This window comes from Mya arenaria, chromosome 7, assembly GCF_026914265.1.
Source record: "Mya arenaria isolate MELC-2E11 chromosome 7, ASM2691426v1".
Lineage (NCBI taxonomy): Eukaryota > Metazoa > Mollusca > Bivalvia > Myida > Myidae > Mya > Mya arenaria.
The window spans coordinates 27,915,135-27,943,077 of NC_069128.1; the positions used below are offsets into that span (position 1 = coordinate 27,915,135).

Below are 27,943 nucleotides of genomic sequence, written 5' to 3' on the forward strand. Positions count from 1 at the left end.
AAAAGTTCACTTTTTAATAGTGGCTGTGGCACTTGATAACATTAAATTGTTATCTGACTGAATCAAACATGTATCCGTAAAGGTGGTTTGTATATATATATATATATATATGAGTGAACAGAAATGATATTCCACTTTCAAAAAGTGAAAATATGAGCTTGATTTATTAGGCATCGTTTTTGGAATTTCAGCCCGCTTCCAAGTTCCAAATTGAACGTCAGAGTGAACAGGTTTGCAATTTCAACAACGTCTATTTCGAAATGACGTAACATCCGCATACAATTCGCACACTTTCCCAAAAATTACAAGAAACGTCTTTTTGTACTTTAAAGCATATTTTAACAAGATTATGCCTGTTTTAGTGTTGGAATGCAGTATATTTCAACTCTTTGACATCGAAACTAAATGAATTACAAATTGCTTCTCAACAAATATTGCTTTCGGTCTTCTCTTTCTGAAATAGAAAATCCTATGTTTATTTTTTTTCAATCACACAAATATTATTTCTCGTTTGAGCATACCGCTTAATGTCCAAGAAATCTTCGATCGGATCCATTTCGCAATTATCAATTCTGCAAGTCACCGTGTGAGAACAGTTCTCCACCAGCTCCCTCATAGACCACGCGGACATTGTCACCTCGAATAAGATGACACTGGTGACAGAGGGCGGAAGGAGTAGAAGGTAATCACCGAGGGTTGAATACTCGATCGTCAAATCTTGTAAATGATTCAGCTTGGGAAGTGTCCGACAAAATAGCTTAATGTTAGAAAAAAAGCCTATCTCGAACTTCATCAATGTCTCACATCTTTGTTCCAATGACTGTAAAATTCTACTTTCAACCTTTATCGAAACCATTGACAATCTCAATGAAACTAAACTATTCGTATTTATCATGATATTCGATGTATGACGCCCCGTGATTGTCAAATGTTTTAGATGACTACAAGCAGAAAGGTCATACTGTCCAGCAATGAAGAGTAATAGAACGGTGGTAAGAGTGTCGGCTGAGCAGGTGAACACCTCCTGGAGCTCCTCATTGCTAATATTATTTGGTCCCCAGATCCTTATACATCGTACCTCAGACTTGTTCATCAATAGCAAGGTCTTCATGGCTGCAACATCACTTAATGAAGAACTAAATATTAAACCCGATAGTCCAGATCTACGGAAGTCAAAGGCCAGTAGAGTCAGTTGAATATTTTGTACATTGTTGGCTTTGGCCTCTCTAAAACCATAATAAATTACTGGCTGTAATGAGAAATTTGCATCTTTGTCCGCATCCGGCTCATCATTCCAGTCAGGGTGATCCAACATAGAAAGTGACATCACTGTAGACATATCTTTTGCAACTTTAGGGTTAAGACCGCACACGTATATAAAAACTGGCGGTACATCAGACCCAGTCCTAGATTTGTAACTTGAATATAAGAACTCCTCACAATATGGTCCAATTACTCTTTGAATTTCTCCAGCATGGTTAGCAATGTGAACTGCAGCAAGAAATTCCTGTACAGTTTTGTGGATGAATGAGAAACTTGATGATATTCTAATCAAAGATTGAGACTTTGTTTCCCGAATTAAACCCGATTTCAGAACAAACAGGAGCTCCTCTGGCGTCAAACAATCAACATTTTGAAACACCAGGGATGATTTTCGGTCACTCGAAAATAATTTCTTAAAGGCAAGTTCTGCAAGCTTTAAGACGATGCTGTGGTACTTTTGTACATGTTTTGTTTGCTGGAAGCATCGTAGCAAAGGTGTGCTTTCGAGCAAAACACGAAGCATAGGAAGCGCTTTTCTCCTTAACATCATGTCAATCATGTATGCGTATATGTCACACATAGAAAATGATTCATTTTCTCCTTCAAACCACAGACAAACTAGCAACAATATAACGATAGGTACAGAGAGTAGATGCTCTAATTCCTTTCTGGAGACAAAGAGAAAGAAACCCGGATATTTCATCTTTTCAGTTACTCTCTCATTGAGGCAAATCAGAGCTTTCTGAACCAATAGCTTTACATTAGCTACTCCCTGTAGTTGTAAGTATTTGTCTATTTTGGTGTCTTTAATGCGATTTTGGGACATTCGCCAGGGTCTCGATGTAATCAGTACAGTTGCATCTAATGTTGGTGATAAATGTGGGATAGCTTTGTCTTCTACCTCTGAGCATGAACACTTTGTTTCAATTGGATGCGACCACTCGTCCAGCCCATCAGCTATGATCACGCACTTTCGTTCTGACAAAACACGAAGCATAGTAGAGTAACCAGCTGCCCTTTCGTCTGGCTTGTAAATTATGTTGATCAGCTGATCACGAATCATGTCTGACAGTTCGCAAGATTCACAGCTATTTCTCAGTTTAAGATGGAACATAAACTCAATGTTTTTAAAAAAGTCCTCATCTTGAAGATCACAGTTGGTGTGTATCAATAATTTCTGCAAGCTCAACCTCTGAAATACAGACAATGAAAGTACTTCACTTAGATATTCGTGTGTACCACCTGTGTACCTTAAATTGTTCGCATTTGTTAGTAGCCGTTCAAAACTCTTATCCTCTTCTACACCCTGATCTAAACCTTTTCCCCCACTGTCTTTATTCGATACAGAAAACAGTGAAGCCCACTTAATGGTACACATAGCTGAAAATGATGACTTTCCACTTCCGGCCTCGCCGTCAAGTATAACAGTATTGGTAACCCCCTCATCTTTACAGAAAATTTGTCTATAAGAGGAAATAGGAGAATCATTTTGTTGTTGATCGTCACGAAGTCTTCTGTGGTGTTTCTCCAAGATCATTGGAGGGACGTAAAACCGTTCTAGCTTCTCGTCCTTGTCCGACAGCAATGGCGATATGGGCGCGCTGCTGAGCTGCTTCTGATAATATTTGACCAGGCGATGACGTAGATCTGTGAATGGAAAAAGTATATAACTGTTTCAAATATCATGAATGTACATTCATATTATCGCGATATATTCACGTTGGGTTGATACAAAATACTACAGTTAAATGTTTTATTCTCTTTATCCGTAACGAACCTAAATATATCAGTCAAAATAAAAACATTTTATTTGGCTAGGCACAATGTACATGGTGGATTGGGGGAGGGGGATCTAATTTTACTTTTTATGTGATCATTGGTTAAAAACAGAGTAACAATAAACTTTATTTCAGACTTGAAATTATAACACCTTTCTTGGGAGAATAACCCCAAGACCTTTTGCCAACATTTTAACATACAAATGTATATTAACATTGTACTTTTTCAGTTCTGTGGGAGGGGCAAATGTCAAAAGGTTGTGCCCTTATGTTACGCCTCCTCTAACATCAATTCCTGGATCCTCCTCTGATGTGGGTTTAAAGTATAAGGGAAAATGTTGTGTGTTGAGTATTTTAGGTTATAACTGAAGCATAATGACTTTAATGCTTTATATTATCATACAAAAAAGTGAAAAGTGGTATTAATATTACGCTTCCATCTGCACATTACCAGATTATCAGAAAGTGTTGGTTCACTCGGTTGTATTGAAAACCACTAATTGTATTCTAGTATGTAACCACCAACCACAATATGGCGTAATGTTTACCATTTAATACAGATATAGGGGTTCATTATTCACTTCCTTCTTTCCTGGCAGTGTAGCATTTTTTTAAATAGAATACAACCTACATGTTCAACCAATGAAATTGCACATAGGCACTCATTTTGTATTAGGCCTAATCTTAAAGAATTTCAACTTTCAAGGATGTTTTACATCCCTGCATCGGAATCTGCGTCACCGACGTTTCAGCATTGAGGTTCTATTTTAAGTCAGCTACGCTCACTCTTTTACTATAAGTTATTCAAGATTCGTATTGCTTCTGTTCAATTTACCATTTGAAACCACAAAATACTCTTTATTAAAATTAATCAATTTTTTTTCTAGATGATGACCATGAACTGAATATTTACATTTACTTAAATGGTCAAAGCCTGAAACATACCAATACAATTAATCTAGATCTGTAGAATATATGAAACATACATAAAAATGACTTATTTCTGTTCCTGCTTCTTATTTCCGAAAATTACCTTTTCCTTGCTCAACTTCTTTTGCATCTTTTGTCTGCTGCAAGGCCTCTCCCAACTCTCGTTTACCGACTTGAATAACTTCTTCTAATTGACACTTCCCTGTTTCCGCAGTCTCCGCTACCTCACGTTTGCCAGTTTCTAAGGTAGTTTTACCGTCAGCCACCACGTCTTTTAACTCTTGCTTCCCTGTTTCCGCAGTCTCCGCTACCTCACGTTTGCCAGTTTCTAAGGTAGTTTTACCGTCAGCCACCACGTCTTTTAACTCTTGTTTTCCTGTTTCCGCAGTCTCCGCTACCTCACGTTTGCCAGATTCTAAGGTAGTTTTACCGTCAGCCACCACGTCTTTTAACTCTTGCTTCCCTGTTTCCACAGTCTCCGCTACCTCACGTTGGCCAGTTTCTAAGGTAGTTTTACCCTCAGCCACCACGTCTTTTAACTCTTGCTTCCCTGTTTCCGCAGTCTCCGCTACCTCACGTGTGCCAGTTTCTAAGGTAGTTTTACCGTCAGCCACCACGTCTTTTAACTCTTGTTTTCCTGTTTCCGCAGTCTCCGCTACCTCACGTTTGCCAGATTCTAAGGTAGTTTTACCGTCAGCCACCACGTCTTTTAACTCTTGCTTCCCTGTTTCCGCAGTCTCCGCTACCTCACGTTTGCCAGTTTCTAAGGTAGTTTTACCGTCAGCCACCACGTCTTTTAACTCTTGTTTTCCTGTTTCCGCAGTCTCCGCTACCTCACGTTTGCCAGTTTCTAAGGTAGTTTTACCCTCAGCCACCACGTCTTTTAACTCTTGCTTCCCTGTTTTGGCAATCTCCTTTAACTTACGCTTACCAGCCTCTAGAATTTCTCTAGCTTCTTCTCGTAGTTCCTGAAGATCTTCGGTCGATATTGGAAGTGCGTCTTTTTCGAGCTGTAAACCGTTCAGATTATTTGTTTAAAACTGTTTGAGAGATGCACTTTAATTGGCGATCGTACATACATGAATTGGAAAATAACATTAGATAAATCCCTCAGGCGCCACTATAGGTTGATGGAAAAAGTATGCTATTTTTTTTTTTTTTTATTTTACTGCATACTCATGTTTGACTCATTTGTCTTTAATGATCAAAGTAAAACAAAAGATATATGATTTATGCACAGATACTTCGCGCTTTTTCAACAGGGGAATTTGACCACGTAGCTATTAACTCATTTTCTTTTATAAAGGCCTATTGTTTTGTATCTGTACAAAAATCTTACGACTTTTATCATTAAAGTTAAAGTGTTAAAGTGAGTAAAGAATGATACTGAATTTAGTTTAAAACCTGCATCAACATATATTGTGCTGTACTATTGTCCTATAACACAGTTTACTACTACATGTAAAAACGTAAATCAATGCCTTTTTAACAAGTTTTATTACTTTAAGTTTTATTATAGTATGTTTAGTAATTATATAATAATGTATTTTAAATTATTTTTTAACATTTCATTTGTTTTTTCGTAAATATTTTTTTTTAAATGTAAAAAATAAAACCATTTTAAAATTTTATTTTTAGACCACGTTGAGCTTGAGCAGTTAACAAAACACAAACATTCACCTGTTTCAGTTTATTGACAGCTTCCTGGGCATCTTTGTCACTGGCCAGAACTTTAGAGTCTGTCAGAAGCGTGTTCAGAGTGGCGAAGTAGTCAGCTAGGTCTGTGTCTGTCACCTTGAGATCCGGGGAATGGCGAATATTGCGGCCTAACTCACGAGCCTATAATTGAAATATATTGAAATATTTTAATGAAATTTGTTTTTATTTAAAAAAACGTGTTACTATAAGTAGTACTCATAACCAAATATTCAAAATACTTGTGTGGAAGTCAAACTATTCCCAATTTACATTGACTTAAATTCATCTGTCTTGAATTTTTATCAACATATCGTTATGCCTTTATCAAAACACTAAAAAGGAGCACAGCCCATAATATCCATATTATGTTTTGCTTGTAAAAATCTCATTGCTCACGCAAAATTATTAAGGTCCCAAAACATACCTCTGAAATTTGTTTTTTACGTTTATGCACAAACATATAATTATGCTATATCCCCCGCTGTTGTTTTTAGATCATTTTGTTTTTATCTTTTATACCTGACTGGTGCACTGAATATGACCAAAATTGTACACTACCACTGGTCAGGAGTGGGAAAGTAGGAAATACAAGTTGTTTGATCAGTAACCTAAATATTGTCTGATGTATGAACATATCATAAAATATAGGATATATATATTAGTTATTCAGATTGTGTGTAGTGTAGGTAAGATCAATGCCAAGGTTATTTTGGCTAAAAAAAAGGAAAATGAATGTTTTGATTCATTACATTGATGAAATAGCAAGCCTTAATTAGTTTCGATAAAGTGATACATGTTATAAATATATAATTACATTTGTGTCCATTGTATATTAAAATATAAAACTTGTAAAGTTGTTGTACATAATGATAATGCTCGGCATAAAGCTCGTGCTCAAATTGCGCAAAGTATCAATCTGTGCAACTTGTTTAACAATTTAAATTAACAAACACTTTTAATTGTGTACTCTGACCTTTAAATGTCTCGTGTGACCATCGACCTTTGAGGTATGGACCCAGGTCAGGGTTACTGAACCTTGTCTCAATGAGGTCAACATTTGTACCAAGTTAAATGGTAATCCATCAATGCATATATATATATATATATAAGTAAGTTATAGCACGGATACGAGCATGTGTACTCTAACCTTCAAGCAGTATGGTAATCCATCAATGCATATATATATATATATATATAAGTAAGTTATAGCACGGATATACGAGCATGTGTACTCTAACCTTCAAGCAGTATGGTAATCCATCAATGCATAACAAAACCATTTTTTGGCCTAGTGAATAAATTACTTAAGAGTGAAAAAAAACAACAATGTAAATGCTTATTTTGATAAAATGGCTGAATCATCGCGTGTATATACATGTACTACCTTTGTTAAAGCGCTGGGTATCTTTCCAATGGTGAACGACATACTCCGTTGGAACTCCTCACAGTTGATCATAACGCTTATGATACCATTGAAGTCTGTATCATCGTACGAAGACACGTCGTGATAGCCGTCAGGTGGCATAAAGCATTTTGCTACTTGCCAATGGTTCGTACACCATTGGTCAGGCTTGGAATTCTTCCAAGAGGGTCCACCGTGTCTGTGAATAGCAATAATTTCATTTCGAAAGTCTTCGCATATATTAGAGGGGCAAGGCCGGTACATCTTCGATGGAGAGTTGTGGTACTTGCAGTTTGGAAGATGAGAGCACAATCCTCTTGTAGGACATGTAAAGAGATTCTCTGTCTGACAAAGACTGCATGTTGTTCCAGCAGTGAGTTTCTTGGCCCCGATGACCTTCGTGTAAATAGTTTGCTGGACGCGAGAGGAGTCCCCTTCAACAAGGCCTCGCAGACCGGCCTTGGTGATCCGGAGGGCGAGGGAACCTTTGAGCCAGTTCTGGTTCTCAGGTTCGTTAAGGATATCTTTGTATGAAGCCATTTCCGTTCAGGGATACACGTCGACGAGCTAGTGACTTTAATCCCAGTCTACACTGTATGGCTTTGCAGACATCGTGTGAATTGCCTGAAATATTAGACTAAACATTACAAAATAGTGTTTTTTATTTGAAACCATATAATTGAAATATGCTCATGACGTAAAATACCACATTTTAGTCTGATTGTAATTTGGATTCATAGATATTTATGCCATTCCACAGAATGGGTAATAAGCTTATTTCAATCAAATGCACATAATGCATAAAAGTTTTGTTTTAATTTTCTATGAGAAGCATTGTTATATACATGGATTGACATGGAAATAAATAGCAATTAAAAAGAGAACAAGAGATGTTTGTCAAACATTAAGCCCCCCCCCCCCCCCCCCCCCCTGAGCGCCATGTTGTCAGGATTATATGGACAATTGAATGAAATATGCATGGGCCGAAATGACAGCTGATTTGTCACTGACATTGGATGCCGTTGAGGCAGTTTTAAGATTATGACTATTCAAAGTGTGAGGATAGAGTGTGTTATGACTAAGACCTTTGACTCTATGACCTCAAAATCCATAGGATTCATTAGCTGGGCACCAAAAACCTAAATGTCAAGTTTGAGGGCCATGGTCTCAGGCATTGTCAAGTAATCACACAGACAAGCTTTTATGTTCAATGTCACTGTGACCTTGACCTTAAACCCGATGACCCCCAAAAACAATAGTGGTCATCTACTGGTCAGGCCCAAATTCCATATCAAGTTTAATGACCATAGCTGTAGCCATTGTTGAGTTATCACTCAGACAACCTTTTACCATTCAAGGTCACTGTGACCTTGACCTTTGGCCCGATGACCCCAAAAAACGATAGGGGTCATCTACTGGTCCAGTTCAATCTCCAAGTCAAGTTTGAGAGCCATGGGTGCAGGCATTGTCGAGTTATCACTTGGACAATCTTTTACCATTCAAGGTCACTGTGACCTTGACCTTTGGCCCGATGACCCCCAAAAACAAAAGGGGCCATTTACTTGTCAGGTCCAACCTCCAAGTCAAGTATGAGGGCCATGGGTGCAGGCATTGTCGAGTTATCACTCGGACAACCTTTTACCATTCAAGGTCACTGTTACCTTGACCTTTGGCCCGATGACCCCCAAAAACAATAGGGGTCATCTACTGGTCCAGCCCAACCTTCAAGTCAAGTTTGAGGGCCATGGGTGCAGGCATTGTCGAGTTATCATTCAGACAACCTTTTACCATTCAAGGTCAATGACCTTGACCTTTGGCCCGATGACCCTCAAAAACAAAAGGGGCCATCTACTGGTCAGACCCAACCTCCAAGTCAAGTATGAGGGCCATGGGTGCATGAATTGTCAAGTTATCTCTTGGACAACCTTTTACCATTCAAGGTAACTGTGACCTTGACCTTTGGCCTGATGACCCCCAAAAACTATAGGGGTCATCTACTGGTCAGGCCCAACCTCCAAGTCATGTATGAGGGCTATGAGTGCAGGCATTGTTGAGTTATCACTCGGACAACCTTTTACTGTCATCTACTGATCAGGCCTAACCTTCATGTCTTCTTCGAATGGGGGTATACTAAAAAGTATAACCCACAACGGGTTTACACTTGCAACCTTCCCCATTAAAGCCTGATATGTTTACCTTCTGCACTATATAAACTTCTTAAGTAGCATTTGGGTTAAGCAGTTCAATACGTAGCTGTATCATATAAGGTAAGTAACTCTGAATATGTAAATCTTAATTGACATGATCCACCTATTAAAGGGGCTAGACACCAGATGATACAATTGCAAGAAAAAAGAATTTTATTTAAAACCAACATGAAAATCGACACCGTTGTGTACAACACATTGCATCGTACTTACTGGTGTATCAAATCGCTTACAACAGATGCATCTTTCGTAGTGTTTACGCATGTTTCCAATTCAAGATTGTCTACCACTTACATCCCAATAAGTTTAAAAATATCGTCAATAAACAAACAATCTTAAAAGAGTATAATAATCATAAGAGAATAATTATCAAAACACTCAATCACAAACTGTTTTATTTCAACAATTATTGAGTTAAATTCCTTTCAAATCAGTTACCACAATACAGTAATGTTTAGAAACTTTGAGCAAACTTATAGTCCTGAAATTGAAAGTTGAACGGGCATCAATTATGTTTTTCTTGAATGTAGTATATACTGATATTAAAGTGTATTGCTTTATATTTATATCAAGATTCAATTACAGAATCAAATAATGCATCATTTTGAACAAACAGCATTTTGAATTTTATACAAATATATTTTTGTTATTTTAGTTCTTTCATACAAAAAGCATGGTAACAAGTCGTACTATTTAAAAATTGTTTTATGTTTATAGTATACCAAATTATCTATACAGAATCAAATAATGAATCAATTTGAACAAAAGAATTTGATAAGGGTAGAAAATGAATAGATCAGCTTAAAGAATTGAATTGGCATAGTGAACTCTTTGTGACCAGCTACTTAATCAAGGGTAAGCACAGAGCTATGCCCTTTCGTGCATACAAACTTTTGGCAATCAAAAATGCACTGGACTAGGTTATCAGTTACAAGCCATACATACTGTTATCCTCTCAGACCCACTATTATCATTGCGGTCTATAAACAAGAGCTGTCACAGAGAGAGCGCGCTCGACTATTTCGCTGCTTTTCAGTGTAAGGATTTAACAGTTTTGGCGAAACATGCATGGATCACCTTAAAATAAGATTAGAATGATGCCATTATCGGAATTAGAGTTATTTTACTTGGTAATTTAAGCAGATTGGATGGTTGAGTACCATTGTTTAAAGTCTCAATGCAATACATCAAGTTGCTGAGATAATAAACTATGTGTGCTTACATGCAAAACCTTAACATTAAATTTATAAACAGCATTTTAAATTTTATATAAATACATTTTTGATAAGTTTTATGATACAAAAAGCAGGGTTACAAGTCGTATTACTTACAAAATGTATTATGTTATATTATAGTATACCGTCCTCTTTCTGTTGCTATTAATTTCCATAATATAGCTATTGAATTATCTATACAGCTCTTTATTTTCTAATATCATTTACAATATTGCCAAAGATTAACGTTCTCCATATTCCATAACCATTCTTGAACTGTTATTAATATTGACTACTTATAAGTTTCATTGATGAATATTTTGTTTACATTGTATGGATTGTGTGGTGGCTGACCATGGTCTAGTGGTAACACACTTAACTGTCAATCCAGGGGTGGAAGGTTCAATTCCTCACCGTAACACTAAATCAAGAGGGCCAAGATGGACCTTTATTGCACACCTTATTGGACAAAGGGTTCTAAAGTTATTGATCAAACAACATACTGGACGCCACTTGCTCAAACGCTTGCCCTTATAAAAACAGTAACTCAGATTTATATATCTTGTCACAAAAGTGCACATTGTTATTGTGAAGAGGTTCATGAAGTTTGAATTCGATAATTTAAAAAATAAAAATAAAAACAAAAAGAAGAAGAAAAAATGTTAAAAAAAGGATCACTTGTGAAAATATTTCGAAATCGGGTCAGTGGATTCTGAAGAAATGATAAAAATAATTTAAAGTTATCTATAGACAAGTAGTGAAAAATAGCCCAAACCCCTGGCAACCATGTTCTTTTTATTAATCACAATGGGGTTAAGGAATTTGATAAATGGTTGCCTAAGAAACACTGCTATGAAACTATTTTGAAATCGGGTCATTGGTTTCGGAAGACAAAATTAAAACAAGAGGGCCCTTGAAGGCCCTGTATCACTCACCTGATCCGTGAAATAAGTGTTTTCAGGGCGAGGGCAATTGTGACATGGGGAGGAAATAAGTGTTTTTTCAGGGCGATGGAAAGTGCAACGAGAGGGGACTTAATTAAAACAAATTTAGGAATAGTTCTCAATGCTACATGTTAAATATAATAGTTGAGGGTATTACAGTTTTAGAGAATTTGAAATGTCAGTCTGGTGGTCTGCTACCTTAGAAAGGATGCGTACTTGTCTTTGTTTGTACATTTTATTTTCTGTGCTTGTTATGGTTGGAGTATAAACATGAAAAACGTTTCATTCAATTCAGAATGTATTTTAGCAGTGAGTGTGATTAAAACACTTGTTCTACATGAAAATGCACGAAACATTAAAAACTTATTATACATACTTTTGACTACATCATGGAAGGACTTTTTTTTATTAAATTACAGATTATATGTTCAATAAATCTGCATAGTGTCAATATGTACATTTTTTGTAATATTGTTAAATTTCTTACAGAGGATTATCTAATATTCATTATTTGGCACAAAATGATTCAAGGGGAATTAGGCGAGTGGAGGTTTTAATAGGTAGGGATGAAATGAGAAAAAAAGTAATGTATGAACAGTAAAACAAACTTTATTCAACAAGAAGTACCATCAATAAAAGTCAGTATAAAACTTACCTTGCTGTAATAAGTACATTCTGACTAGAAGAAAATATGGCCTCAACAGTGTTTTAACAATGTTTTCTATGATTTGACTTTGTGACCTAGTTTTTGAACTCATTGTTCCCAGTTTCAACCTTGACATAGACTTCATAAACACAAACATTCTGACATGGTTTCATGGTGATCAAAGAGAGAATGTAACCTCTACAGTGTTTACAAAGTTTTTCTATGATTTGACCTAGTGGCCTGTTTTTTGACCTCTGATTTACCCAGTTTCAAACTCTACCTATCATCAAGAATGACATTCTGATCAAGTTCCATGAACATATGGTCATAAATGTGACCCCTAGAGTGTAAACATGCTTTTCCTATTACTTGACCTGGTGACCTAGTTTTTGACCGCACATGACCCGGATTCGAACTTAGTCTAGAGCTAATCAATATAAACATTCTTACTAAGTCTTATAAACATACAGTCATAAATGTGACCTTTAGAGTGCTAATAAGCTGTTCCTATGATTTGACCTAATGACCTAGTTTTTGACGAAGGACGACGACGGACAACGGACACAGGGCGATCACAATAGTTCACCTTGAGCACTTTGTACTCAAGTGAGCTTAAAAAACAAAACCAAATAGACATATAGTGTAAAGTAACCCTGTCCCCTAAGCCATGTCATTTTACGAATTTCACCTTAGGTACATTTCTGTAAGATTATTTCAATTCAGGACATCTAATTCTGAGGAGAAGTTTTCACAGTTTTCCAAAAGTTTTGCACCCTGGTGGCAATGGGTTTTTTTATGAATAAATATGGGGTGAAGGCATTTGATACAGGGCACTTAAGGAACATTTCTGTAAATAATGTTGAGATCAGGCCAGCGGATTCGGAGAACATTTTCAATCATGGCAACCATGGCAATCAGAGTTCTGCATGGAACAACTTTTATTGAAGGACCACCCAAAGAACATTCCTGTGAAGTTTGGTGGAAATTGTTTCAGTGGTTAAGAAAAGGAAGTTGGTTGAATGCAAATGTTGAAGATGGACAACGTATGGCAGACAATTACCCTATCACAATAGTTCAAGCTGAGCAGGTGAGCTAAAAATATCAATCATCATCCAGGAGGGATGTTTAATGGGAATGCTGAGTAACAGTGCTATACACTTGTGCAGGTTAAAGAACCAGGGTAGCTCTAACCAGGGTCACATTCAGTCTGTGCACTATGCCCTAAAATTCTAATTTGACAAACAAACTTATTGGTTGCATTGACATTTCTAATAATTTGCCACACTTTCGTCACACAAAGAAGTATACTTTACAAAAACACAAGTGAGTTCCTTAAACAGACTACTTTATGATTAAAATGCACTTTTTACAGAATTAAAAATAAATTGTGGCAAATCGCATGGAGCGCTAAAACTAAGGGCTTGATCCGTTCTACAAATGTTGAATAAAATATAGTTTTTGATGTCCTCGATTTTGAAAAATGTTAGTATCGCAATTCAATGTATTCGATAAAGGTTAAAGTATATGTTAGCTTATGAATGAGTCCTTGTGGGCAAGTGGATACAGAATCAGATTTCTAATTGTTTTCTTTACTGTTGGCGTGCTTTTGCTCCCCACAACAACCAAGAGTTTTATTATTTAATTGTATATTCTTTTCTGAAATTTAGCAAAAACTTAAATATTTGAAGCCCGCCTATGGTATTAGTGTGGAAGGGGCTAATTCCTTTCTTTGCCATAGTGATAGCTATCTTTATAGGGGGGAACTACTGAACCATAACATGGGGACCAGTAAAAGTTTGCCATTAAATGCGTGCAGGCCGGTAAACAAAGTGTACATCGGCGGGGTATATCGTCTGTAAACCAATGAAAATAGATCTGGATATACATGTATCCAGAGTACATGTCCATTTTAAGATTGACACTTTCCATATGGATATATATTTTGGTAATGCATAAAAGATAGTTTTACAAAGGAAATAAATTAAGGAGCTCAAGTCTATGCTTATGCCTCGCCAAACAGTCTTAAGGTCTTGGATGACATACAAAATAAAGACTTTCGAATAGCTCTGCATATACACCTGCATGCATAATGGGGGAAGAGGCGGGGAAATTTCCATTGGCATAGTGAACTCTTTGTGACCAGCTACTTCATCAAGGGTAAGCACAGAGCTATGCCCTTTCGTGCATACAAACTTTTGGCAATCAAAAATGCACTGGACTGGGCTATCAGCTACAAGCCCATACATACTGCTATCCTCTCAGACCCGTTATTATCATTGCGGTCTATAAACAAGAGCTGTCACAGAGACAGCCCGCTCGACTATTTCGCTGCTTTTCAGTGTAAGGATTGAACAGTTTTGGCGAAACATGCATGGATCACCTTAAAATAAGATTAGAATGATGCCATTATCGGAATTAGAGTTATTCTACTTGGTAATTTAAGTAGATTGGATGGTTGAGTACCATTGTATAAAGTCTCAATGCAATACATCAAGTTGCTGAGATAATATGTGTGCTTACATGCAAAACCTTAACCAAAATTTCTAAGTCAAAGGCCCACAATTTGTATTATATTAAAAAAAAAATTGAACCCCAAAATCAATAGGGGTCATCTACTGGTCAGACCAAACCTCAAAGTCAAGACTGAGGGCCATGGGTGCAGGCATTGTCAAATTACCAATCGGACAACCTTTTATCATTAAAGGTCACTGTGACCTTGACCTTTGACCCGATGATCCCTAAAATCAATAGGGGTCATCTACTGGTCATGCCCTATCTTCAGGTCAAGTATGGTGACCATCCTTCAAGGAATTGTCGAGTTATCACTCGGACAAGCTTTGGTCTACTGACGGACCGACCAACCAACCGACCGACCTGTTAAAGCAATATACCCCTCTTCTTCAAAGTGGGGCATAAGATAAGATACTTTGGAACTACTAAATATTAAGTGCCTGGAGAACAACTTAATGGCTACCATGGTATGGGTCCCAGCAAGGGAATGAAGTGGTTGATGGGTTGGCCAGGGATGGTCTCAGGAATGTGGAGGTGAATGATCCAGTCCCTCTTGCACTCACAGAGGTCAATTCAGAGCCCGGTGACACATCCTAAACGAATGGCGGTCGGCAAGGGCACCTAAAACATACAATAATAATGAATATTCAGCCTCCTATCAGATACTCTGATTCCTTAAGAATGAACAAATGTATGACAAGACTAAGGTAAGGCAAATCACTTCTTCCTGGTGAGTGCTGGGAAAGAGAGACCTGTGACACTTCTCACATTCTGTTACATTGTGACACCTACAAGGGACAGAGGGCGGAACTAAGGGCGGCCCTAAGGACCTCTGGTTTAAATTTCAACATTACTAATATTCTGAACCAAAGCAGAGCCGCCCGGAGGTCTGTCTTCAAGTCACTAGCTAATTTGCTGGTTGACTGCCAGTTAAGTATTATATAAAGGCTCAAAAGTTAAAAATGACAATGTAAGCAATAATTTATTAGTATAAAATCATTGAAGCTTCACATAGTAAAGAAATATCAAAACTAATAATAAAAGCAAAACTGGAATGATGCAAGCTATTAATTAAACAAGAGGCACATCAGTGCCTGTGCTCCACTGGCCAAAAGGTTCAAGCAAAGACCACCTAACGAACATTTTCGTCAAGTTTCATAGAAATACAATCATCAATTTTTGAGGAGAAGTTATTTAAAAAAAATTTTTACTTTAATAGCTCTGGCTGCCATGTTGTGCAGTGGACCGAAATGATTTGGGCAATTTGAGTAAAGGAGCACCAAACAAACATTTCTGTCAAGTTTTATCGAAAAAAGGTCATCGGTTTCGACGACAAGTTGTATAAAGTTTTTTTTATTTTTTAGCTCTGGCAGCCATGGTGTGCAGTGGACTGGAACCATTTAACAAATTTTGGTTAATGACCACCCAAGGAACATTTCTGTCAAGTTTCATCAAAATCTGATCATCGGTTTCTGAGGAGAAGTGGTGTAAAGGTTTTTCCTATTTTTAGCTCTGGCTGCCATGTTGTGCAGCGGACCGGAACCATTTGGGAAATTTTGGTTAAAGGGCATCCCGATGAACATTTATGTAAAGTTTCATCAAAATCTGATAATCGGTTTCTGAGAAGATGTAGTTTAACGTTTTTTTCTATTCTTAGCTCTGGTGCCCATGTTGTGCAGCAGACCAGAACTGTTTGGGCTATTTTGGTTAAGGACTACCCAAGTAACATTTCTGTCAAGTTTCATTGCAATACGATCATCAGTTTCTGAGGAGAAGTCGTTTAAAGGTTTTTCTATTTTTACCTCTGAGGACCACCCAAGGAACAATTCTGTCAAGTTTCATCAAAATCTGCCTATCCGTTTCAGAGGAGATGTCGTTTAAAGATTTTGCTATTTTTAGCTGTGGCGGCCATATTGTGCAATGGACCAGAACCATTTGAGCAATTTTAATAAAGGACCACCCAAGGAACATTACTGTCAAGTTTCATCAAAATCTGCCGAACCGTTTCAGAGGAGATGTCGTTTAAAGATTTTGCTATTTTTAGCTCTGGCGGCCATATTGTGCAATGGACCGGAACCATTTGAGCAATTTTGGTAAAGGACCACCAAAGGAACATTCCTGTGAAGTTTTGTCAAAATCCGCTTATCAGTTTCAGAGGAGATGTCGTTTAAAGTAAAAGTTTACGCACGCACGCACGCACTCACGACGGACAATCTGTGACGACATAAGCTCCATGGCCTTCGGCCAGTGGAGCTAAAAACTATATTATATCATCCTCTAAGGTTTTGTTTACTATCAAAACAATCCCTGTGTGAACATTCCATTTATCACATGACTCTCATAGACCAAATCTGAATATTGTTCCATTGCAGTTTAAATACCAATCAATTAATATCTAACATATATATGTCTTCATAGTTACCCATATATACTACATAACTATCCAGGCTGTAATAAAATTGCATAATTTATAATAATAAGAGCCCTATACATAACGGGGAAAGTATTTATGGGGAGACAATTTATGTCAAATTAACAAACTCGTTCTTCTCTACATTGGGGCGAAGAATACTAATTAGTACTGAACGGAGCCACCCCTGAATAATAATACACTTATGTATGCATTTTTATTATTATTTTAACATTTATCAATTTCTTTCTTTCTTTTTTTTCTTTTTTTTTGAGATTGGCTTAGATTGGCTTCACCAGCCGTTTCATTTGATCTACCAGTATTAATCGTTCCTCTCAAATGGGAATCAAATTATTTTTAGAATACATATGTGAATAAAAAATTTTTATATACTATTTGATATTATATACTATTTGATATTTTGATATATTTTAACAGTGGCTGTTCAAAAGGATTGTTCTGACTGAACTTCTCAATTAATAACAAAAGATGTTTGTCAAACCATATGCCCCTTTAACTGCATGTTTTCAGAAATATTTGGACAATTAAATGAAATACGCATGGACCGAAATGACAGATGATTTGTCATTGACATTGGATGCGATTGAGGCAGTCTTAAAATTATGACTATTCAAAGTGTGAAGATATTATGTGCAGTTTTTAATCATGTTCAGATGATGACTGATATTTGAAGATAATCATGTATCCTCTAAGCAGCAGGAAATAACTAAATATGACGTAAAATTTTATGACTAAGGCCACAACAAATCATTTGTTCTACGGATTTTGCCAAAAAATAGTAGGAGCAAGCGAGCAAAAAAACAACAAAAAAAAATATTTTTTTAAATTTAAGGAAAATCAGAGGCAAGCGAAAAGCGAAAATTTAAAATAAAATAAAAATGAATATTTCTAACCAAATTTATCATACAATTATTCAAGAAATGCTTTTTAATTGCAAAAAAGGTTCTCAGTTATAAATGAAAAGGTTTTGAATGTATCACATGAAAATCTGTCTCAATATTTAACAAATGGCAATAAGATCCAATGCTTTACTATTAACTTTCATTGCATCAGCAATTTAAATGTGGCATACCCCTGCACCTGGGGGAGCCGTGGTTACAATTGACTGGTGCATTATAATACTGTATGTGTAAATACAGACTGTTTCTAAAACACAGTCCTACTTTTTGATCTATTTATAACACTTATGAGTATACTTATGAATACTGAGAAATGCATTTTAGAATTAAAAAAAAACTCACGAAAACATGTTCAATAGTTGTATGTCGTGTGTCTGGCGTGTATTTGAATAGAAGTATTGCACTCAAAATCTGATTTAGTTATTATTTAGCACTAAATTTTGAGTACAAAACAATCAATACTTTAAAACACACATAGATAATTATTGCCTTCGACGCTATGAAACTGCTGTTGTTTACTGAAGGCTATGTATAATCCATTGACTATGACACTGATTTTCACTTAAAACGTGTATTTTACATTACGAAAACTGATTTAGTAAACTGAAAATTAATACCGGAAATGAATAACAACGGTGCTTCCTACAAATATTCCGACAAAAAAGACTGTCAACAAATATCAGCTGTTTTGCGGTTAACCGCACCTGATTTTGTCCTGACACGAGGAAAGTTTGCTCGCAAAGAATGTAAAGCATGGAAATAGGTGCGGCAAATGATCAATTTGTTGTGGCCTAATATAAGTTGTGACATTGACCTTTAAATCCATGATCTCAAAATGAATATTGGTCATCTTCTGGTCACCCAAAAACCTAAATGTCAAGTTTGAGAGCCATGGATGCAGGCATTGTCGAGTTATCACAGTGACAAGCTTTTTGCATTCAATGTCACTGTGACCTTGACACTTGATGCAATGACTCCTACAATCAATATGGGTCATCTACTGGCTAGGTACAACCTCCAAGTCAAGTTGGAGGGCCATGGGTACAGGCATTGTGGAGTTATTGTTCTGACCCTTTCACATTCAAAGTCACTGTGACCTTGACATTTGACCCGATTAGTCCTTACATCAGTAGGGGTCATCTAATGATCGGGCCCATCCTCCATGTCAAGTTTGATGACCATGGGTCCAGGCATTGTTGAGTTATCACTCGGACAAGCTTTTACAATGGTTTTGTGTTAAATGTCGCTGTGACCTTGACATTTGACCCAATGACCCCAAAAATCAATAAAAAAAAGGTTCATCTACTGGTCAGACCCAACCTTCATGTCAAGTTTGATGACCATAGGTCCAGGAATTGTCGACAGACAGAGGGATACACCAACTGTCCAAACAACATTTGCAAAGCAATATACCTCTGCTTCTACAAAGGGGGGCATAATAAGTATAGTCTTTGATTATGCCAACATTTAATTATAAGCCGGCAGCGGTTTAAATATATCTTTTAAATTTACATAGAAGGAACAAAAAATTCCTAAACTTTCAAATTTCCTTGGCATCTTATATTTTCAACACTTATGCTGTGAGTGGTTATATTCTCCAACCTAGACTGCCTGGTCATACAGCGGCATCAACACTATTGTTAACAAAATATTATTTCCATTTCCTCCCCTGTGGTTGGTTTACATGGGGTGAATTTCAAACGATGAGCCACGTATCAGCCCTATTTACTTATCTTAAAACAATTGGGTCCGGAGATGCCCAAGTCGTTACGATTGGCAATAATTGTTGTCTGTGTCAGTTTTGTTTTAACTTGGAAAGGTTAATCCTGTGTTTTTATGCATTTAAAGCTTGTTTTGTATGTATGTATGTATGTATGTATTTCTTTAGACCTTGCGGTCATGGATAACCCGTGAAAGTGCAAGCACTTATTTCCAACGGGGTCCTTTGTTTTTGCTGAAGGGACAGCACGCTGAAGAGACAGTATACAAGGAAGTCTGGGTGTGAAACCCTAGCTCTTTTTCCAAGAGACCCCTTGGTTCTTTTACGTGCTCGCTGTAAAGCACCGATACATGGGGTACAACGTTCAAGGGTTAAACCTTTACTGAATACACCACTTTTCCAAGCAGTACCCTTTAAATGCCGAGCGCCAGGCAAGGGAGCTACTTGTACCAACTTTTAACGTCTTTTGGTTTGACGCGGCCAGGGATCGTAACCCACGACCTTCCGCTCCGTAGGCGGATGCTTAACCACTAGGCCACGGAGACGGTTAAGAAATACTCTACGAAAATCCAATTGTATTGGAACAACAATTAGTTGTATATATTTAGATATGAAATATACTTAAAACATTAGATATTTAGATACGAAATTTTGTAGAACTCGTTGAACTCTATAAGCTGAGATTTGTTACTTTTTATAAATTAGGAGCATCGTAGTTCCAACGATCATGACGACTTTAAATAAAGATTCTTGTATCTTGTAAGTTGTGCAAAATATCTTAGCACTTACATGGTAAAATATGAATATAAACCTTTATTATCAATTTCAAACATCAAATACTTCTATAATAATAATAATATCTTTATTTAGAAAAGGTATAAACACATTATGACACAATTACAGGTTCAACCATAACAACATCATATTTACAATGTGGCCTTCTATGAAGAAAAACAAACAAATAAAATCAAAATGCATTTGGTAAATCATAAAACATCTGCATCGCACTTATACATTCCTATACAAGAACTTTTGATGTTTTGTATATAATTATTCTATACAAATCATGTTTAATTAACATAACAATTATTTCAATATACATCATGTACACGCCGACAGACACTCAATAAAACACAACAATTTATAAAAAAACATTTACTTCAATCTTGAAGATAATGAAAAGATGATATACCTTTTTGAAACTAATGATATGCACATTTCAAGAGGTGCACTTTGTTATTATGCTTAAATGTGTTTACTTTTTTTGCATTTCGTATTTCATCCAGAATAGTATTCCAAACCTTCATACTGTAGTATGAAAAGGAATCCATGAAAAAGTTAGTTCGCCGTGTTTGGATCAAAACTAAATCTTGTTTTGAAGTTGACCTTAGAGAATAGTGTTCATTTTTTGCAAAGATTAGCAATACAGACATATACCTCGGGGCCTTTCCATTAAGGGTATTATAGACAAGGGTTGCACAGTGATATTTACACCTGTCTGTAAACGTTAGTCTCTAAATACAATTTCAATATTTTAAAAAAAAACCTGTTTTTGCACAAACCCGTTTTGACGTTAGGGATTAGAAGAATCCCGTTTAACACGGGGCAATACTATTTCCCAGTCCCGATCTCATCCGGTCTCTGTTTTCCAAATTTATAGTAGCTATCGGGCGTGGTCGATAGGATTACAAAAGATAACAGTTGATTAAAACATTAGATATTTGATGATAATTATTTCACCATTTATTTCATATTTTATATCAATAAAACAAATAATAAATTAAGGCAAAGAAAAACAAGAGGCCCAAAAGGGCCTATGCTCTACTGGCATGGCTTTTGTGGTCATATCAATCCAGAGCATGTATGTATGGGTAAAAGGCAACAGACATATAGTTTATGTTTTGTGTTTGGGTTACCTGAAAACGTAGCACGTTCAACATCTGAGCCCAGAAAGTATTGTAAGCAGATTAGTTGCATGAACTATTTTAATATGTGCCAAGTAAAAGTCATCTGACAAAAAAAATGCTTTCAAAACTGTACTCATAGTAAAATTTTCTGTAGTTTTAAAAGTTAAAAAAAGTTGGTCAAAAGGTCAAAGTCAAGGGCATCCTAGGACAACATTGATCAATTTGAACAAACATTCACAATCAATTGTGCTGAGATGGATGCACGAACACACAAAAAGATTTTCAAACCTTTCCAGATTTATGTTTACCAAACCTGTGAACCCTGGGTGTGGCCAGTAATGACACCAGGTGCATAACTTAAACATTCACAACCAATTTTGTTAAGATGAATGCGCAAACTACAGAACTTAAAGCTAAAAAATGGCCTTTGGGCTTTCAACAAGAACAAGGCAGAGTAATTCACAAAATCAACTGCAGAAGCAAAAAGCAAATTTTCTCTCAAAATCCTAGACTTGCAAATTGTCTCCCTTAACTCTAGACTTGAATTAACATATACATGTAAACTTGGCTAAAAATAGAATTCGCTCATGCAGACCTGGCTAAAAATAGAAAGCATTTCTTTAAAACTTTCATGGCCCATAATCTAGGCATTCATGGGCGGATCTTGCTGGTTTTCGAAAGGAACCAAGCTTTAATGGATATCTAGATACTGTACAAGTTTCATCGAGATATAATCAAAACTGAAGACTGTATCGTGTTCACAACCAATTGTTTACACAATAGCATTTTTTATACTATCAAGGGCCATAATCATGGGCGGATCTGGCTGGTTTTCGAAAGGAACCGAGGTCTAATGGATATCTAGATACTGTACAAGTTTCATCGAGATACAATCAAAACTGAAGACTGTATCGTGTTCACAAGCAATTGTTTACAGACGCACGGACGCACGGATGCACATACTACGTACACATTACCATCGCATAAGCTCTTCTGGCCTTTGGCCAGTAGAGCTAAAAACATGAAATATGCACAAGTACTAAAATTAATGTCATGAATAACAAACACACGCTACAGATTTCATTATGTCTATAAAAACAATAACAATATAAATTCAAAATAAACAAGAAACGCCGCAATGCAACGAAACCAGGTTTTTAATGATTGACAGAAGAACTTCAGCCTGTGTGTGTTTTTCTATTTTTAGTAACAGTGACCGTGAACCTAGGGACCCCAAACCCAATCCCATGAAAGGTCTCCATAAACTCTTCCTATAGACCAAGTTTCGTCAAGATATGTCATCCCTAACTAAAGTTATTCAGTTTCAACCGTTTTTTTATTTTTAGTAACAGTGACCTTGACCTTGACCCAAGGCACCCCAAACGCAATCCCATTAAAGGTATCCATAAACTCTTCCTTTATACCTGGTTTGATCAAGATATGTAGACCCTGACTAAAATTATTCAGTTTCAACTGTTTTTCTATTTTTAGTTACAGTGACCTTGACCTTGACCCTAGGTACCCAAAACGCAATCCCATGAAAGGTATCCATAAACTCTTCCTATTGACCAAGTTTGGTCAAGATATGTCAACCCTAACTAAAGTTATTCAGTTTCAACCGTTTTTCTATTTTTAGTAACAGTGACCTTGACCCTAGGGACCCCAAACGCAATCCCATGAAAGGTCTCCATAAACTCTTCCTATTGACCAAGTTTAGTCAAGATATGTCATCCCTAACTAAAGATATTAAGTTTCAACCGTTTTTCTATTTTTAGTAACAGTGACCTTGACCCTAGGGACCCCAAATGCAATCCCATGAAAAGTATCAATCAATTCTTCCTATAGACCAAGTTTGGTCAGGATATGTCAACCCTAACTAAAGTTATTCAGTTTCAACCGTTTTTCTATTTTAGTAACAGTGACCTTGACCTTGACCCTAGGGACCCCAAATGCAATCCCATGAAAGGAATCTATAAACTCTTCCTGTACACCAAGTTTAGTCAAGATATGTCATCCCTAACTAAAGTTATTCAGTTTCAACCGTTTTTCTATTTTTAGTAACAGTGACCTTGACCTTGAACCTAGGGAACCCAATCGCATTCCCATGAAAGGTACCCATAAACTCTTTCTAAAGACCAAGTTTGGTCAAGATATGTCAACCCTAACTAAAGTTATTCAGTTTCAACCGTTTTTCTATTTTAAGTAATAGGGACCCCAAATGCAATCCTATGAAAATTATCAATAAATTCTTCCTAAAGACCAAGTTTGGTCAGGATATGTCAACCCTAACTAAAGTTATTCAGTTTCAACTGTTTTTCTATTTTTAGTAACAGTGACCTTGACCTTGACCCTAGGGACCCCAAACGCAATCCCATGAAAGGTCTCCATAAACTATTCCTATAGACCAAGTTAAGTCAAGATATGTCATCCCTAACTAAAGTTATTCAGTTTCAACCGTTTTTCTATTTTTAGTAACAGTGACCTTGACCTTGAACCTAGGGAACCCAATCGCATTCCCATGAAAGGTACCCATAAACTCTTTTTAAAGACCAAGTTTGGTCAAGATATGTCAACCCTAACTAAAGTTATTCAGTTTCAACCGTTTTTCTATTTTTAGTAATAGTGACCTTGACCTTGAACCTAGGGACCCAAAACGCAATCCCATGAAAGGTCTCCATAAACGATTCCTATAGACCAAGTTTGGTCAAGATATGTCATTCCTAACTAAAGTTATTCAGTTTCAACCGTTTTTCTATTTTAAGTAACAGTGACCGTGACCTTTACCCTAGGGACCCCAAACGTAATCCCATGAAAGGTACCCATAAACTCTTTCTATAGACCAAGTTTAGTCAAGATATGTCATCCCTAACTAAAGTTATTCAGTTTCAACCGTTTTTTTATTTTTAGTAACAGTGACCTTGACCTTGACCCTCGGGACCCCAAACGCAATTCCATGAAAGGTACCCATAAAGTCTTTCTATAGACCAAGTTATGTCAACCCTTACTTAAGTTATTCAGTTTTATAGGTGGGTTTGACGCCGCCCGGCCGCCCGCCCGAACAACGACGTTTGCCATTCTAATAACCAGGTTTCACTATGTGAAAAGCTGGTTAATAAAAGCAACAGTAAATGTAGTGTGGATGCTTTGGGCTATAAATTATATCAAAGTCTATTCACTTTGACAGTTGGGCGGATATGTTCAAAGGTTGGTGGGGTTTACATATAGTGCATGAAAGCGCTAAATTTAGCCAATGATTGAGTTAGGTGATTACATCATTTGTTTTCACTTTGTATTATGCACTCCTCGGAGCATCCCGGAAAGATCCAAGATAAAACTCGGCCTTTTCTGTATTTGTTCTATTTTTGAAAACTTACTAGAGTGTGACTCCGTACTGTCTTCTTTATACTGGTAGTGTAAACATGCCACTTATAGGCTGTTTACACTCGACTACGTAGTTAGTACGGAGTTAAGTTAATGTTTATTCTACTTTCCTTTAAAAAATTTGTGGTCTAATAAAACCACTCACAGAATTTTGCGAGCTTGAATAAAAGTCACTCGCAATTTGCAAATGTGGCTTGCATTTTGCGAGTATACGAGTCTAAATTCGAACCCTGGACTATTGATTATAGTACCGGTAATACAAAAAGAAACAATGTAACTACATGTAAATCAAATTTGTAAGTTAACCCAGTACTTCAGGAATTCTATTAATTTTCGTTTGTTTAACTAATGATTATGATGCAGCAGATGCACTGCCACGACCATTTGTCTTATGTATTTCTGCCAACTGATCGTCTATTTTTAATTTTTATGCTGACGCATATCATGTGGAATCTTTTCATGCATGTTCTATTTTAGCAAATAACAAAACTTTCGACAAATTCTGGCATTTCTCACAAACAGAATGTTTTTAATTTAAAAGTCATAGGGATCGCGACTTTTCTTTATGAAATGGATTTTTTAAATTTCTAGATAGCTGACTAGATGTTCCCTCATTTCACTTACACTGAAATTGACATTTGTATTTACATAGCAATTCTTAAAAAAATTCCACAGACACCACAGGCATGTACATTTGGTTGTTGTAGAACTCGTGGAACTCTATAAGCTTGAGATTTGTTACTTTTTATAAATTAGGAGCATCGTAGTTCCACCGATCATGACGACTTTAAATAAAGATTCTTGTATCTTGAAAGCTATATTTCATTTGTAAAATAGCCTTCCGAATATTTCAGAAGTTTATTTATTATTATTTTATTTTGTCAAGGAACTTTTCATAACAGGTTTATGACAATACACAATAATGTCATACCATGAAAGATGTAAATAAATGGATTAGCCAGTTTTATTACACACGCACGGATATTGTTCGGTTCATACCCTAAAAATATTGTTGTTTATTATAAAGGCAATATTATAGAAAAAAAAATTGTTATGCAAAGGCTCAAATAAAGTTTAGAAGTAATACGATGATAACATATAACCAAATTCAAAAATAAATAAAATAATCAGCATCAGATTTCTTAAACAGCTTGAGTTTTATTGCAAACTTCAAGTTGACAAATAAACACTCTTCATCTAGTAACTTTAATGTCTTAGCACACGCATACTTACTATAATAGGATGTTATGACATTGCAACTATTAGCTCCAGAAAAAGTTACTTCATACTCTAGCCGTCATCAATCTTTTATGCAAAAAAAATGAGCATTTGTATTGCCATCGCATCTTTCTCTACACCTTTAACACAAATAGCATAAATAGTTTAGACCTATAACACATTGCATAAATTAAGACATGTTTATATATTTTATACCATTTTGTTACATATAAAAACAAATAAGATTGTCAAATTAGTGTAACAAACATCGGCAACACAATCCTTGCCTGGGGCCATAAGTTATGAACCGGGAATTATGAGGCCGGATGAGACCGGATTTTACAAGGAGAGAATGGGAAAAAGTATCGCCCTATAACATGTCTATTATCAGGCTAGTCATCACCCTTGTAAACAAAGATAATAGAATCAAAATTTAAAAAAAAAGTAAGTTGTTGCTAGTAACATTTCCACCATCATCATTAATAAGCCTGGGATTTAAAAAAAATGGTGGGGGCATGTCGATGGGCGTGGTCAAAGGGGTGCGTCAAAACAACGCACCCTATGGACCACAGTATGCGTATACGGAAATCGAAAGTTGAATAAGAATAACAGAGATTGACTTACTTTTCTCCATTTAATTTATCGCAACGCCACACTGTGTTTTTGTAAAAAGTTTCATTGCCATGCCTACACGACTCAAGAAGTTCAGAACGTTAATTCATAGTATTTCAGTACTTTTTACCGTAAGTGTAATATTGGTGAAAACGAAAGTAGAGTCTGGCTTCATCTATGAAATGCGCATTTAATGACACATTTACAGATAATTTATTGTAACAATTCTATTCAAATTTACAATGAATTTACATACATTGCCTAAGATATAATGTACAAACAGAAACTAAGAAAACGAATTAGTTTACCTTAAGATTACTTCTTGACGGCCATTGTTTGCAGAACCAGTACAGCGAAACGTCACGCGCACCTGCTAACCCGATCCGATCAAAAGGCTGACAAGCTTGCTGACTATAAGAAATAGAGGGAAAGGCTGACCAAATTGCAAAAGGCTGACAAAGAAAATAAACAATAGAAATAAAAATATTTTGAAGAGGTTTTCTCAACATCCTATTGATGGATGGCTTTGCTTAATTAACCCTTCTATTATTATAATTAAGTTTCACGATGATGCGATTTTTTATATCGCTTACATACAGTAGCCTATTTTCGTATTTAGTCATACCGTTACAACCCTTCTCAAACAGCTTTGAAATAAAATTTTATTTCGGTAAATTATTAATTCATGACAAAATTATGTCAAAAAAGAAGCTTAAGAACAAATGCATTACCTTGTTTGCTACTTGTTTTTAGTATCAGTTGTACATGTATGTGTATGCGGAAATCGAAAGTTGAATTGCAATAACAGAGATTTAAGTTACTTTTCTCTTAGTTTTACTCAACGCTACTGTACACTGCGTTTTTGTAATAAAGTTTCATGGCCGTGTTTGCTCGACTCAATAAGTTGAAAGTGTGAATCAGTTTTTTTTCGCCTCAAGTTACTGTAATATTTGTGAAAACGAAAGAAGAGTTTAGATTTCATCTATAAATACGCATTAAATGACACATTAATATATTATTTATTGAAATAATGCTATCAAATACCTTTGATTTAGACATAATATACAAACTGGGGATTCAATTTACCTAAATATTACTTCTTGTCGGCTATTGCTTGTAGGAGCGCAACGTCACGCGCCCTCCTTGCTCATTCTGGCAATCGTAACAACTCGGCCATCTCCG

At 36.2% G+C, this 27,943-nt stretch overlaps 1 protein-coding gene across 1 annotated transcript; it reads right to left on the reverse strand.

Annotated features, from left to right (window-relative positions):
• On the reverse strand, window positions 1-27,943 carry LOC128240693 (uncharacterized). The gene is made up of 7 exons (XM_052957427.1): window positions 27,848-27,943; window positions 27,070-27,172; window positions 15,057-15,214; window positions 7,054-7,695; window positions 5,652-5,810; window positions 4,075-4,981; window positions 1-2,910 (listed from the first exon to the last, which is right to left on the reverse strand). Exons 4-7 carry the CDS (start codon window positions 7,609-7,611, stop codon window positions 476-478), a joined length of 4,059 nt encoding a protein of 1,352 aa, XP_052813387.1. The 5' UTR covers window positions 7,612-7,695; window positions 15,057-15,214; window positions 27,070-27,172; window positions 27,848-27,943; the 3' UTR covers window positions 1-475.

Bases quoted from the DNA above. Each gene is read 5' to 3' on its own strand.
- LOC128240693 (XM_052957427.1), bottom strand. From the start codon at position 7,611: ATGGCTTCATACAAAGATATCCTTAACGAACCTGAGAACCAGAACTGG. The intron at 4,982-5,651 runs GTGAATGTTTGT...AACGGTTTACAG, and splicing joins CTGTCAATAAACTGAAACAG to CTCGAAAAAGACGCACTTCC. The intron at 2,911-4,074 runs GTAATTTTCGGA...TTCCATTCACAG, and splicing joins AGAAGTTGAGCAAGGAAAAG to ATCTACGTCATCGCCTGGTC.